This window comes from Alligator mississippiensis, chromosome 3 (genome assembly GCF_030867095.1).
Source record: "Alligator mississippiensis isolate rAllMis1 chromosome 3, rAllMis1, whole genome shotgun sequence".
NCBI lineage: Eukaryota > Metazoa > Chordata > Crocodylia > Alligatoridae > Alligator > Alligator mississippiensis.
Window position 1 is genome coordinate 32,950,001 of NC_081826.1, and position 14,172 is coordinate 32,964,172.

General features: G+C 44.4%; 1 protein-coding gene across 1 annotated transcript in view; it reads left to right on the plus strand.

The window, feature by feature from the left end:
- ANGPT1 (angiopoietin 1) overlaps positions 1-14,172 on the plus strand; it is a 267,589-nt gene that overhangs the window by 138,456 nt on the left and 114,961 nt on the right. Inside the window, exon 4 of the mRNA XM_014611618.3 lies at positions 4-236. Coding sequence (XP_014467104.1) covers positions 4-236 — 233 coding nt within the window. The remainder of the gene's footprint in view (positions 1-3; positions 237-14,172) is intronic.

Here is a 14,172-nt window from a genome sequence, read left to right on the forward strand (position 1 = left end):
TAGTTTACTTGAGCATAAGATATTAGAAATGGAAGAAAGACATAAGGATGAGTTGAATACTTTGAAGGAGGAAAAAGAGAATCTGCAAGGCTTGGTTTTACGCCAAAGCTACATAATCCAGGAACTAGAGAAGCAACTAAACAAGGCAACAAATAACAACAGTGTCCTGCAGAAACAACAGCTGGAATTGATGGACACAGTTCACAGTCTGGTCAATCTCTGTTCCAAAGAAGGAGGTGAGACAGCAACATTTTAAAAATTAAAACTGGAAAAAGATTTCTAGGGGGGGAGGAAAAGAGAGTGTTTTGAAAGGAATTGAAATTTGTAGGTTCAAAATAAAATAAAATATGACATTCTAAACTAATCAGGCAGAAAGCAGGGCATCTTAGAGATGAGCTCATTCAGAAAGGAATAAACTTTTGTAGGCGACAACCTACTTTGTCAAATGCTATAAAATAGGCTGTTGCCTATGAAATCTTGTGCCTTTCTGAGTGAGTTGGTCTAAGGTGCCCCTCCCTGCATTGTCTTCTGCCTAACTTCAGACTGCCATGACTAACTACCTCTCTAAACTAATCAAGGCCAAGCAGCTGGTGAGAGCTTTTGAACACAGTCAGATCTTAAGACATGGCTGAAACTGAACCTGATGTTTAACTTCCTTAGTGACTTAACATAGAATTCTTATGATACATCCTTAGATGATGTAAATTGGCACTCCTTCATTGACTTCAATGCAGCAAATCTCATTTTTACCCACTAATGATGTACTGTATCCTTTTGACTAGCTTTCTGATCTTTAGTTTATCTGTTTGCATTGTTTGTTCCTGATTATACCGACAATATATTAGGTACTGTATGAACAAGGCATATGGAATTTACAGACCCCCAAAAATGTCAGTGTAAATGAAGAGACTATATAAGCAAAGTCAAATATTAAATTAATATTAATAGTAATGTTAATCAGTGATGATAACTAGTAATAAAAATTATTTAAAATATACTAATCAGTATATTTAGTATATGAATATAATACAGATACACACACACACACAATGTATATGTATTAATAAACTAATGCAGACACAAAGATTAGTAAAGCATTATTGAAAAGCAACTGGAGACTACTTTCCACCTATATATGTATAGCTATAGTCTATATATATATATATATGTAGACCATAATATTTGTCTCATTTTGTGTGTTTATGTGTGTGTGGGTGTGTGTATACATATACAAACAAACAGCTGATATGTAGAGTGAGAGAGTTGCTCCTCAAACATATCTTGTTAGTGATCATATTTCCTGTGGACATCTATGAAGAAAGTCAGGAAGGATTTTAATTCTCAAAGTGAAGGAACCTACAAACTAACCCTTAGGGTATGTCCACACATGCAGGCATGCAGGTGTAGCAGCTCAAATAGGAGCAGCATAAATTTGAGCTGGGGATTTTTATCCTCAGCACATGTGCCTAGATATTCACTTTGGTATGGGGTAAGTTGTGCCACTTGGGGCAAAATAACCTTGTCTGGCTCCTCCCGGATCTGCAACCAAGGGGAGCTAGAGGCTGGGGCCAGCACCTGTGCTGGCCCCAGCAGTATAAAAGCCTGCCCTGGTGAACAGGTCAGGGCTACTTGCCCTCAGGAGCTTCTGGGGCCCAGTCAGTTGGTACCTGGGGACACTACCCCTTGTGCCAGCAGGGCTGCTGACGCAGCCTTAGCTTGAAGTGGCCCCTGCTTCCTCTACCCACTGCAGCAGTCTGGCAATGAGGGCTTCTGCCTGGCTGTGACCTGCTGCCACTTGCAATAGCATCCACACCCTTGGACCTGTGGCCCCATGGCTGCACCCCTGCCAGACCAGATGGGGTGCAGCTATCACCCAGAAGGTATGCTTCTTGTGGTGACCCACTTTGAACTGTCAAAGCATGTCCTCTTGTCCCCAAATGGCCAAGAGGTTAGCCACCTCATCTGCCCTCCTGCTGGGTACCCAGTGCTGGCCCTGGACAGCCTCTTCTGCATGGGTCTTGCCACTTGTCTCACCAGCAGAGAACCTGGTATTCCCTGTTTATGAATTGCAGATTCTCTGTTAAGAAACCCAAATTACCTTATTTAAATATACAAAATAGTGTTCTTCCTGTATTAAAATAAAATGGCACTATATATAGGGAGGGCAATATTTTATTGATATATTTGGGCAATGTTGGGCAATGTTTTGTTGATAAATTTACAAGTGTAAAGCAGTTTCAAGAGGGAGGCTCGGGGAGTTTGTCGTTGGGTGTCGGGCTTGTGGGGGTGAGGTTTGGGGTGGTATGGGGCTGTGCAGAGATCCAGGCTTTGTGCCTGGGTATGTGGATGAGGGGTTTGTGGGGATGGCTTGGGGATGTGGATGTTGTGGGTGGATTGTGGAGGGACTGTGTGTGGGGTGGGGGCTGCTCAAGAGGGGTGAGTCCCCTGCCCCTCAACAGTCCCCCTGCACAGCACATGGACTGCCCCCCCCTGCAGGCTCCACAGCTTCCCCCCCCAGGGCACAGGCCCCCTCTGCATGGCACACATATGCCCCTGCAGGGCACTCATGTCCCCCCCGCTCAGGGCCCTCATGACCCCCCACCCCGAGCTCTCATGCACACCTCACCCCCACAGGGCTCTCATGCACCCCCCCTGCAGGACCCTCAGGCCCCCTCCGCAGGGTCTCATCCCCCCCCACAGAGCCCACAGCTCACCCCCACAGCAGCAGCGGTGTAGGGCACTCAGGGCCCACTGCAGCCAGAGCCCCCAGCGGCATGGCCTAAATAGCCTCAGAGCTGGCACCGCTTGTGCCACCTATCGCAGAACAGGACCAGCTCAGCGCGGTGTGGCGTGGGGCCATGCGGCTTCAGGAAGCACCAGGTCCACTCAGGCTGTCACTCAAGGGCCAACACTACTCACAGGGACCCTGTGTCATGCTAGGCTGGGTCCTGCCTCCACAGGCCCTGTGCATCTTTGGGTTGGGCCAGTTCCCTGGAGGCAGGACCTGGTGCAGCACGATACACTGTCCCTGAAAGTGGCACCAGCCCCTGGGGGACAGCCTGAGTGGCCCCAGGACTGCCTGAAGCTGTGCAGCCCCACATGGCATTGCCCTGAGGCAGGCTGTTCCTATGACAGGCGGCACAAGTGGTGCCAGCTCTGAGGTGAGCAGGGCTGCACTGTGCCTCTTGGGGCTCTGGCCACAATGGGCACTGAGCACTCCATGGCCGCTGCTGCTTTAGTGGGGCTGGGGCCCTATGGAGGAACCACAACCCCTGACCAGCCCCCCCCCACACACAACCCCCATGCATCCATGCCCCCCCAGTCTACCCCCCAGTCCCTACTTACCAGGGACAGTGCCCGTGTCACAGCCTTGCACCGCTCCTGCTTGCCCCGGCATGTGAATGCAGCATGCTGGAGCAGCTGGAGGCACCAGAGAGATGCTCTGGCTGGATTCCAAAGCGTCTCTGGAGATCCGACCCCTGGCTTGCCTCAGTGCATGGTGGGGAACCATGCCCTGCACCACTTTTCTCTGCGGTGTTTTTATTCGGTTTGAGATGCTTCCAGAGGCACATGTGCACTCATCTGGACGCACACTAAGGGTGTGGAAGGCCTTTTCTTAGTCTAAGGGAAAGGACATAGATACCATGGGAGAGGTGGATAAGTTGTATAGCAAGGTTTGTAGTACAAGGTAACTCAGAAGGAGGCAGTGTATAATGGGTAAATTTCCAGGTAGGGGAAGCAGTCATGCAGCACAAGGATGCTGAGGAAAAGAAGGAGATTGATTTAGAAAGAAGTGCAAGGGGAAATTCAAGATGTGGTGACATGGTCAGAAAAATAAGCAGAGCAGATAATCTTAGTTATTGTTTTGGATGGACTGATAGAGGGGATAATGCAGATGTCAACATTCAAAGTGAGGGTCAGGTAGAGAATATGTGATTTGGCCAGGAGGAGGTCAGTAGAGAGAATGCAGCTAGAGATGGGGGAGACATACTCAAGAAAAATATTATGAACATAAAATTCAGTGAGCTTGAGCTGAAGGGAAGAATGGTTGGAGAGAGAAGTGATTTGGAAGAATGGCATTCTTGGAAGGCCAGTGTGTACATGCATTGTAGTTATATAACTCTGCATACTGCATCAAGACATATTTCAATAGAGATGTGCAAGTATTGAAAAAAAACTTATTGCCAGGGCTGTGTTGGTTTCTGCCCTATGAAACATTCCCCTGAAACTTGTATAACTTGATTTTGCATTCCATTAAGACTGGGGCAAGTCAGTCAGTGTGCATAGTCAGATCTTCTTGATAGTATACATTTTTCTTATGTTTACTTTCATTTTTTCCTTTAGATACTGCTGTCACTTATTCTATACTAAACAGCTGTTTGGCATTTTAAATTACATAAAGTAATTCTTACTAGTGTGTTCCCATACCAATAGTGAAGCATTGTGAAGTAATATAAATCCTTTAATAAGTTTTACAGCCTTTTGGCAAAGAAATCTGGCAGAATTCTGCTCAGAATGTTTTAATAGAACTCAGGAGCAATTTTAAATTAATATCAATATAAGCGATATATCATTCTCATATACAGATAAACTGCAAGCTTTTTTAATGGCTAAAAGATTTTACAGCCATCTTGTATTTGATTCGCATAAAATGTTTTCCCTTTAATTTTAAAAACTGTAGTCATTAACTATTTGTTACAAAGATTTTGAGCCATGATTTTCAAACCCAAGAGTGTGAAGTGAAGCACTAAGGTCCAAAATTGGGCATCTGAGTAAGTAACTTTTCCAAAGTAGTCAGCACTCAGAAGGTCCCACTGATTCAGTGGAAGCTAGTAGATACTCTGCATATTTGGAAACCCAAGTACTTTTTTTCTGTAAAGTAGATTGGTTTTGACTAATTTAGACAATCATGTTTCTGGACCATATGTTCTTGTATTTATTAACTCATTCAGAATCATTCTTGGACACATTTTAACTAAATATATATTTAGACAGAGATAGATGATTTGCACTGAAGAAGTGGCTCAATTTAAATCTATTTAACATACATTTTTGTAGTAAGTAAAGGACCCAACAGAGCTTTTTGTTAAAAGTAAAATAATAAACATTGCATCACTCTAAAGAAATTTGGGACATTAACACATATGATGAGTCTTTAAAAATTATCATTGCATCAGTTATGTTATATATGCTAAAGACTGCAGCAAGTACAAGGTATGCATCTTGGGAGGACAAATTGGAGCATGTTAGGCATCATTCAGTGTAAGTATGTGCTATAAGTGAGGTGGTGTTCAAAATGCAAAATATGAACTGAGAGTTGAAGTTTATTAAGGCATAGAGACTAACAATTAAAATGTTATATATAAATCAACAGTACACTTTCCTCTCTTACACTGCACTCAGTTCTGATTATCCACTCTCATAAAGGATATAGGAGAAATGGAAATGGTCCAGAATAGAATAGAATAGAATAGAATAGAATAGAATAGAATAGTTAGAAACACTAAAATCTCCATATGAAAGAAACCAAACACAAAGGATTACTTTGTTGAGAGGCAACATAAATAAGATGACACACCTGAGATATTAAAAATAATGAATGGTATAAAGAAAATGAAAATGAACAGTTCAACTTACGTGTTGTCATAATACACGAGAAAGGGAACATCCAATAACACTGGAAATTATTTTCTCCTGATAAAAGGTAATACTTGATTAACCTGTGCAGCTAACTGCTATTAGATATTACTGGGCATGTCTATACATGCGATTAATGTGCACAAATAAACTCCCCAGCATATTGCTCCGGAGTTTATTCATGTGTGGCACGTGGAGCCCAGTCAGAGCAGCCCAGATTGGCAGGGGACCAGGAGCATCAGCCTGCCAGACCGGGGCTCCTCTGACTGGGCCTCCCATGCTGCAGAGGGGCTGCGGCACAAGGATGCTTCAGTGCAGGGCTGGTTGGCAGGCAGCCCCCACACTGAAGCACCCTCGTGCCCTAGCCTGGGCTGGCTGCTCCAACTGTGCTGCAAAGTGACTGGTTGAGATGCAAGGGTGCTTTAGCACAGGAGCTGCCTATTGGTTATTTCCACACTGAAGCACCCTGTGCCCCAGCCAGTTGGATCAGTGTTTACACATGCATTGATGAGTTTATTAGTTTTGTGTGCCATAAAAGGGGAATTGATGTAGATGCTGAAATGTTTACTGTGCAGTTAATTAGGCAAATAAATAGTAAACATATTTTGTAGACGCGCCTAATGACACAGGAGGCTTAGTAGGACTTTAAAATGTTTAGACATTTATATGACTAAAAAGAACATCTACCAAAATGAGATAGGGAAATTAACAAAGAAAGTAAACCCTAAAGCTTCAGGACATAAATGAATAAACCCATAATCCTTGGGATTAGGATGACATACACCGATTAGATAAATTATGTTGTAAACATTAAGCATGGGAGGTCCATAATATACCCTTAAATGGAGCCATACCCTCAAAAACCCTCAGGTACAGGATCCCTCTAAAATGAGAGACCTAATAATTGAGAATCTCAGGTAAGTAGCTTGCATGGATTTTGTAGAAGGATGGGAAGTTTAATAGCCTGAGATGCAACATGGACTAGTAGACTAAACAAGGCACCATAGGCCAGATTTTTAAAGGTTAATTAAGTGCCCAAGCAGAAGTTTGAATGAATTTTCAAAGTAACTAAAGGTTTTGCTCCTTTTGGAAAATTTTGTTAGATGCCTCTGTATCTGTAGGTATGTAAATATTTTCAAACAGGAAGAAATCTTCTGAAAAGGAGAAAAATAAGAACCTTAGCTCTGACACCAGCCCCCCTATGGCTTTTGCCACATAACAAGGTTCATACTTTTCAAACTTAAGAGCTTAACATTAGCAAAAAAGGAACTTCACATCGTAAACATACTCATTCTTTGCTGGATAGTACAGCCATACCTTTTTTTTTACTATTGTTTTACTTGAAACAAAACTTGTTGTCCCCATCATTCTCAGACACACCAATCAGGGGAGGGTAAGGACATGATCACAAGGGCCATGTCCAGACAAGTATCTGTGACGCCATATACCGCACCAGTGCAGACATGTCTGTGGCACCACATACCGTACATTCAGCTGTTCTCCACACTGCAAGGTAGCAGTGAGGGAATTGGAGGGGGCAGGGGGGCTGACTCCGAGAGATCCCAGGGTCAAAAAAACTTGCTAAAAAAAGGTGGAGTAGTGCACAGAGGGACAGTGCAATGCTGCCCAAAACCAGATCCTGGCTGGCTGGAGCCACGCTCCAGCTGCCGGCTAGGCTCTGAGCACCAGGATCACTGGTGCTACAGCTCTAGGAAGCCCCCAGCTTAGTTGCTAGCTCCAGCCCCCCTGAACCCCACCCGGGGTAACCTGCTGTGCGCTGGAGGGTATGTGGCACAGGTGTTCCCTGCGGACAAGTAGCAGCAGCACTCTTATCCCCAGGGAAACATACATCCATGCTTATGTGAACATGGCCTTGAAGGCTATCTTGGTTGCAGTGACTTGAATAGTAGGGTCTGTGCGAAACAGGACCATTTCATTTTGACTTCTGTTTCACCATTTTAAAGGGACAGTGTTTTGTTTCATCGTTTTGTTTCATTTCAAAGCACTGTTCCGTTTCGTTTCATCAAAACCATTTCCCTGTTTCAATTCTGTTTCAATGTTTCGTCCATAGACTACAGTGGGGAATCATGAAAATGCTTATACCTTTGTTGTTTCTTGCCTGATTCAGATGAAAATTGCAGGAATGGTAGCCCCTTCTGAGGGCTTGATGCCTACGAGTTTTAGGGAGATAGGTGCAGGGGTTTCTGGGAATCTCAAAATGGTGACAAGCAAAACTTGTGTCACTTGCTGGCAGCAGCAGCCTTGTGTCATCCTGCATGCAAATCTGGGGGCCCGCACCCCCAGGAGGGCTGTGGACCTGAGGAGCCACTCCAAGCACAGCCCTGGCTCCATGCGTAGCCCTGGCCAGTGGCTCTCCCCCACCTAACGCCACTGGCCTGAGCTCTGTGGGGCTGGCAGAGCTGCTTGGAGCTCAGCCCTGGCTCTCCCCCGCCTTCCACCACCGAGCTGCACTCCAACAGGCTTCCCATGGAGCTGAGCCCAGTGACGGGAGGCAGGGGGGAGCCACTGGCCAGGCCTACGCTCAGAGGGGCTGTACCAGACTCCTCCTGGGGGGCGCAGCCCCTGGATCTGTGCAAGGGATGACAGCAGGCTGCCGCTGCTGGCTGGGACTGGTGCTGAAGCCAAGTAAGCCCGGCTTCAAAACTCAAACTGTTTCAAAACTTCCTAAATGTTTCAAGTGCTCTCATTTCATTCTAAAACTGTTTCAAAGGCTTTTGTTTTGTTTCAATTTTGCTGTTTCAAGCTCAGAACACGGCAAAACAGCTTCAAAACAAAACACCCAGTGAAATTTCGCATAACCCTATTGAATAGACTAAAGCATTTTTTTTTAATTCTCCCACCACTGGTCTAGCATGATTTTTGCTCCATCGGCAATAGTAAGAACAGAAGGTGCAGTAACAACTAGTCACTGTGCTGTGTTACCATGTGCTTTGTACTGAGTGTCTGTACATATGGTCTGTACTCCAACAGTAATAGAGCATTGCCTGAACTTCATTATCTTGTGTTGGTTTTTCTGCTTTAGTATTAAGGGTAGTTATTTGTTGTTAATAAAGATGGTTCCTCTGTTCTTCCCTGTGTGATCTCTCTGGGACAAGAACCCCACAGATATATAATATTGGCAATGAGGATGGGACCCCAGTGAGTAGGATGCTTCCAGTGCTCCAGACAAAAGAACACAGAAAAACTCACAGTGATCCATGCTGCCAGTGAGCAGGGGCTGGGGCTCTCCTCTTCCCATATGCTTCCTGTGCAGTTCCTCACTAACATGGCTCCTTTGGGCCACATTGAAGTGTATGATGCATCCCATCCATCCACCTGGGCTTATGCTGACTGGCTAGACTTCTGTCTGGAATCTAATAAGATTACAGACAATAACCAAAAATGGGCACTGCTACTAAGTGTCACTGGCTTAAAGGCTTTTCAGATAGCTTGTTCCCTTGTATCCCCAGCCAAGCCCCATAACAATTCATACCATGTGATGTTCCAATTGCTAAAATATCACTTTACACCAACTCCAGTTGAAACCATTTGCCAATTTCATTTCACTCGACAAAATCAGCTGCCAGAAGAAAGAATTACTGCATATGTAGCAGACTTGCATTGATTGTCTGAGAACTGTAATTTTGATACCACCCAAAAGGGATTGGGGGGGGGGAAAGGGGTTCGAGACATGGCCCTATGACTCAGACATAGTACAAGGCATAACTTAACGTTCACCATGACCCAAGAAGAATCCCTGGCATATAAAGCTGCCTCACTCCATTCAAGTGAAATCTGAGTATTGTCAACAGGACTAATATCAGCTGAGACATACCAAGTGCATTTAAGGGAGGATTCTCCAAGGAAGCTACCACCCATGCACAAAAATATGAATTTTTCTTCCCAGATAAACTGGTATAGCTGTGGGAGAAATCACAGACGTGGTGCATGCTTTTTCTGTGATGCTAATTGCCACCATTGCCAGTGCAAGCAGCACATTGAACACGTGTCATCAGAAGTCCAAGACATCTGAATACAAGGCGACCAAGGGGGGGGTGAGCCTTCAGTTACCATGAATACTGCTGCTGATTCAAATGGAATTCCAACATGTGAGTTGACCCCTGATGCCTACACTACTGCATTTGTTAATAATGTGGAAACACCACCCCCACAGAAGAAGACCTACACAATGATGATTCTTCAAGGTGCTCCCTGTATTATGGAGGTATACTCAGGATCTAAGTTTACCTTACTCTCAGAAGAGATATACAATTCACTCGGGCCTAGAAATCATCCACCTATTATGCCATAAAAAGCCAACCTTGTTAACTATAATAAACACTAGGTCTGAAGGATGCATGTTATGCCAGCATCCACGACAGGCAGAACTGAGGGATCCTCTGCCTAATAATTGCAAAAGGTTTGGGAGCAAGTTTACTGGGAGGGGAATGGTTTGAGCCACTGGTGTCAAATTAACAGGAGTGTACAGCATCATGATAGACACCTTACAAAATCTCCTAAGGGATTTCAGCGAGGTCTTTGAACAACGTGGTGGCTTTAAGAGCCAGCCTGTGTCATTTACATTGAATTTGACTGTGGCTCCAATTCAAATGAAACCTCATCATGTTGCCTTCCTGGATCTGCTTAATCTCTACCATTCTTTCTTAAAAGACAAGGCTGCGGTTGCTGAGCCTTTGCATTGTCTATTGGATTAGGATGCCACCTGGAAATAAACTAAATTGCATGACAAGACTTTCAGTGATGTGAAGCGATTGTTGTCATCTGACAGCATACTAGTCTATTATGGCATAAAGAAGCCATTTCTGCTTGCTTGTGATACTTCACTCTATGGAATGGAATGGGGGAATGTCTTCAGTCACCTTCAAAATGAAGGACACAAATCTCCCATTGCTTACTATTCACAAATTATAAGATAGAGGAATTATGCCCAAATTTATAGGGAAGCTCTTGCAGTCATTGCTGGGGTTAGGAATTTCCATGACTATCTATATGGCTGCAAAATCACAACTCTGACAGATCATAAATCATTGCTAGGATTATTCACCAAGAAGGATCAACACCCCAAAGCATTTCACCATGCATGCTTTGTTGTTTCTTGATTTTAAATGCATATGATTGTGAATTTCAACACCTCCCTAGGAAGTTGATAGCAAATGCAGATGCACTGAGTCATTTACCATTTTTTCCATCTTGCATTCACTGTTACTCCTCTCTCTGAACTTCTGATGCTAGTATCCTATTCTGATCCTCCTTTCCAGGCTGATGACATTGCTCACATGACTGGATCCAGTGTTAGCCCAAGTAGTAAACTAGGCAAGGAAAGGGTCACAGGTTAATTTAAGCCATGCATTACACATCAACATGAAAATTTCTGTCCATAAGAGATGCCTCCTATAGGGTAACCAAGTGGTCATTCCCAATGCAGGTTGGACATGAAATCTTGATGCTCTCCATTTGGGATACCCAGGGATTGGATGCATGAAAGCACTTGCCAGAAGTTATGTCTGGTAGACAAAGATAGATGCTGGCATTCAGTAAACAGAAAGAGGTGTGAAATATGCCAAGCTACATGCCACACACTAGCTAAGGCTCCAGTTCATCCATTGGAAGTGTCTAGAATACCACATTCTCATCTGGCCATAGATTTTGCTGGCCCTTTCCAAGGCCAGATATTTTTTATTGTTGTTCATTCTTTATCAAAGTGGTTAGAAGTTGTTTCCATTGCCTCTGTAAATTCATGTATTGTAATCCAAGTTTTACAGCAGCTGTAACTCCATGCAGTGCAACAGGTGCAGTCCTATAGAGCTACTAATGAACTGCACATGCACAAATGTGCACACCCAGCTCGGCGATTGGCCACAGGGGGACTCTGGGTTCCCCCCCCCCCCCAGACCCAGGAGGCACCATTCCCTGAGCCAGGGGGGTGGGCTGGGGTCCCCTCACATGCTCTGTGGCAGACCCAGAAGTGGACCAGAAGTGCTTCTGGTTTACTTGTGGCCCCGCTGCCAAGCATGCTGGGGACCCCACCATGCTCCCATGGAATGCTCTATCTGCCCCCACCATCTCAGCATTCACGAGCTGCCTGGTACCTTGAGGTATGTAGAAAAAACTTTTAAAGTTGTCCGAATTGATTTGGAGTGTTCTGATTTGATTCGGAGAGATTAAAGGGTCTCCTGATTCGATTTGGATTCAGAGATTCGACTGCTGAATTGGGCCAAATCTCTGCCAAATAGAATCAGCGACCAAAGCTTCACACAGCCCTAGTGCCTACATCTGTCCTGGGAGCTACAGGACCAGTATTGTATAAGATCCAGATTCCACATGGAAAGATACTTTGCAGGCACATTGACTAGATGCGAGGTCAAGTCTCAGATAATGTGACTCCTGCAGCACCAGAAGGTATTGCACTGCTAGTGCAACCAGTTCTGGTGAGTCCATCAGCTGCTGTTTTAGAGCCATCAATACTTCCAGTTGCTGGAGCTACTCCAGAAGAGCCAAAGGAGCCTATTGCTGTTGCCAGTGAAAAATCTGTTACCCCTGAAGTGGGCTGCACATGATGGGTCACTGTCCATGTCCAGCCCCAGTACTTACAGAACTACATTACCTAGAGGGGAGGTGTGTTACATATTGAGTGTGCTCCATCAGCAGATGGCACGGCCTGAAATTCATTATCTTGTGTTGGCTCTTCTGCTTTAGTGTTAAGGGTAGTTATTGTTAATAAACATGGTTACCCTGTTCTTTCCTGTGTGATCTCTCTTGAACAAAAAGTACACAGATACACAATACCCTGAGAAAGTTTAGGTGACCACAGTGAGCAAGGTTGGATGACACAATGGTAAAAACGTTTTCATCTGTACTATAGACCTGGCTAAATTAAGGGGAGGAGGATTCCTGAAAGTGCATAAGGAAAAATGAGATAGAAAAGGGAGTGAAAGTCACACTGATAATATTTTTTAAAAATGGAGCTAAAATAAATTACCAAATTTGGATCCAGATACCAATTCCAATAATTCCAAGCACCTGGGGTGTTGAAATGGCTTGTTTTAGTATAAACCATTTTTCAGATAGGAGCCATCTGTAAAATTTGGCAACAGTTCTGAGGTTGGATTCCAAAATACCATCTACCTCAGGGTCCCAGTTTGATCAGTTCTCCAACTTTAATTTAAGCTGATCTCTAAAAATATGTTCTCCACTAGATTATAAAACCTATAGATAGGACAAATATATGTGCAGTACCGCAGAGACCCAGGCATCTCCACTTTGGCTATATCTGCTGCTAATGGACTTGTCACATAATTTGTTTAAGCATTTTTTTATGCAGCAGTGATACTCTTGGCAGCAACTTACATCTAAAATAACATGTCTTTCAAAAAATATCTTTCCTGTTTGAAAGACCATTCTGCACTATGGAATTTTAAAGCAGCTTGTTAAAGATTCACTAATTGCACAACTAAGGAAGTGGCTTCCCTCTGATCCACAATGGAGGGAAGGGCAAAGTAACAGGAAAATAGAAGAAAGGTCTCCAAAATTTATTCTATTAGAATAGATGCATCCCCAATATTGTAGAAGCCTTCACATGTGGGGATGAGGAGCAACATTGAAGAACAATAGTTATATGCAACATGGTTTGAGGGCCTTCTGTCTTTCTGATTAAATTCCCACATGAATTAATGTAAGATCAGCTTCTGCAACTTTGGTCTCCCTGTAGAGAGAGGCATTACTCAGTTCAAAAGGAAAGCTAGTAGTGATAAGGCTGTTGAGTAAACGAGGTTTGATGGACTGGTTCTCCTCATAGATAGTCCCCAAAATTCTCACTCTTCACCTTATAGATTTCATAGATTTCATAAACATTAGGGCTACAAGGGACCTCGGAAGTCCAGCCCCTGCCCCAGGGGCAGGAAGTCAGCAGGGATCATAGGATCCCAGAAAGATAAACATCCAACTTTCTCTTGAAGGTGTTCAATGTAGGTGCTTGAACCACCTCTGGTGGCAGGCTATTCTAGACCTTGTGGGGCTCAGACAGTAAAGAAGTGCTTCCTTACGTCCAGCCTGAAACGGTCTTGGAGGAGTTTATGACCATTCGAACTTGTCATCCCTTGGGGTGCTCTGGTGAAAAAACATTCCCCCAGACCCTGGTGAACACCCCTTATAAACTTATAGGCAGCCATCAGGTCACCCCTGAGCCTGCGCTTTTCTAGGCTGAAGAGTCCCATGGCTCTCAGCCTCTTGTCATAAGGTCTGTTTTCCTGACCTCTGATCATACGCGTGGCTCTCCTCTCAACTCTCTCAAGCTTCTTCACATCCTTTTTGAATTGTGGAGCCCAAAACTGGACGCAGTGCTCCAGCTGCAGCCTCACTAAGGCCAAGTACAAGGGGAGAATGACGTCCTGGGATTTGCTTGAGAAGCATCTATGGATGCAAGCCAGTGTTCTGCTCGCTTTAATAGCCACAGCATCACATTGAAGGCTCATGTTCATCTTGTCCCTTTCTTCCGTAGTGCTAGCCAGCGTAGCA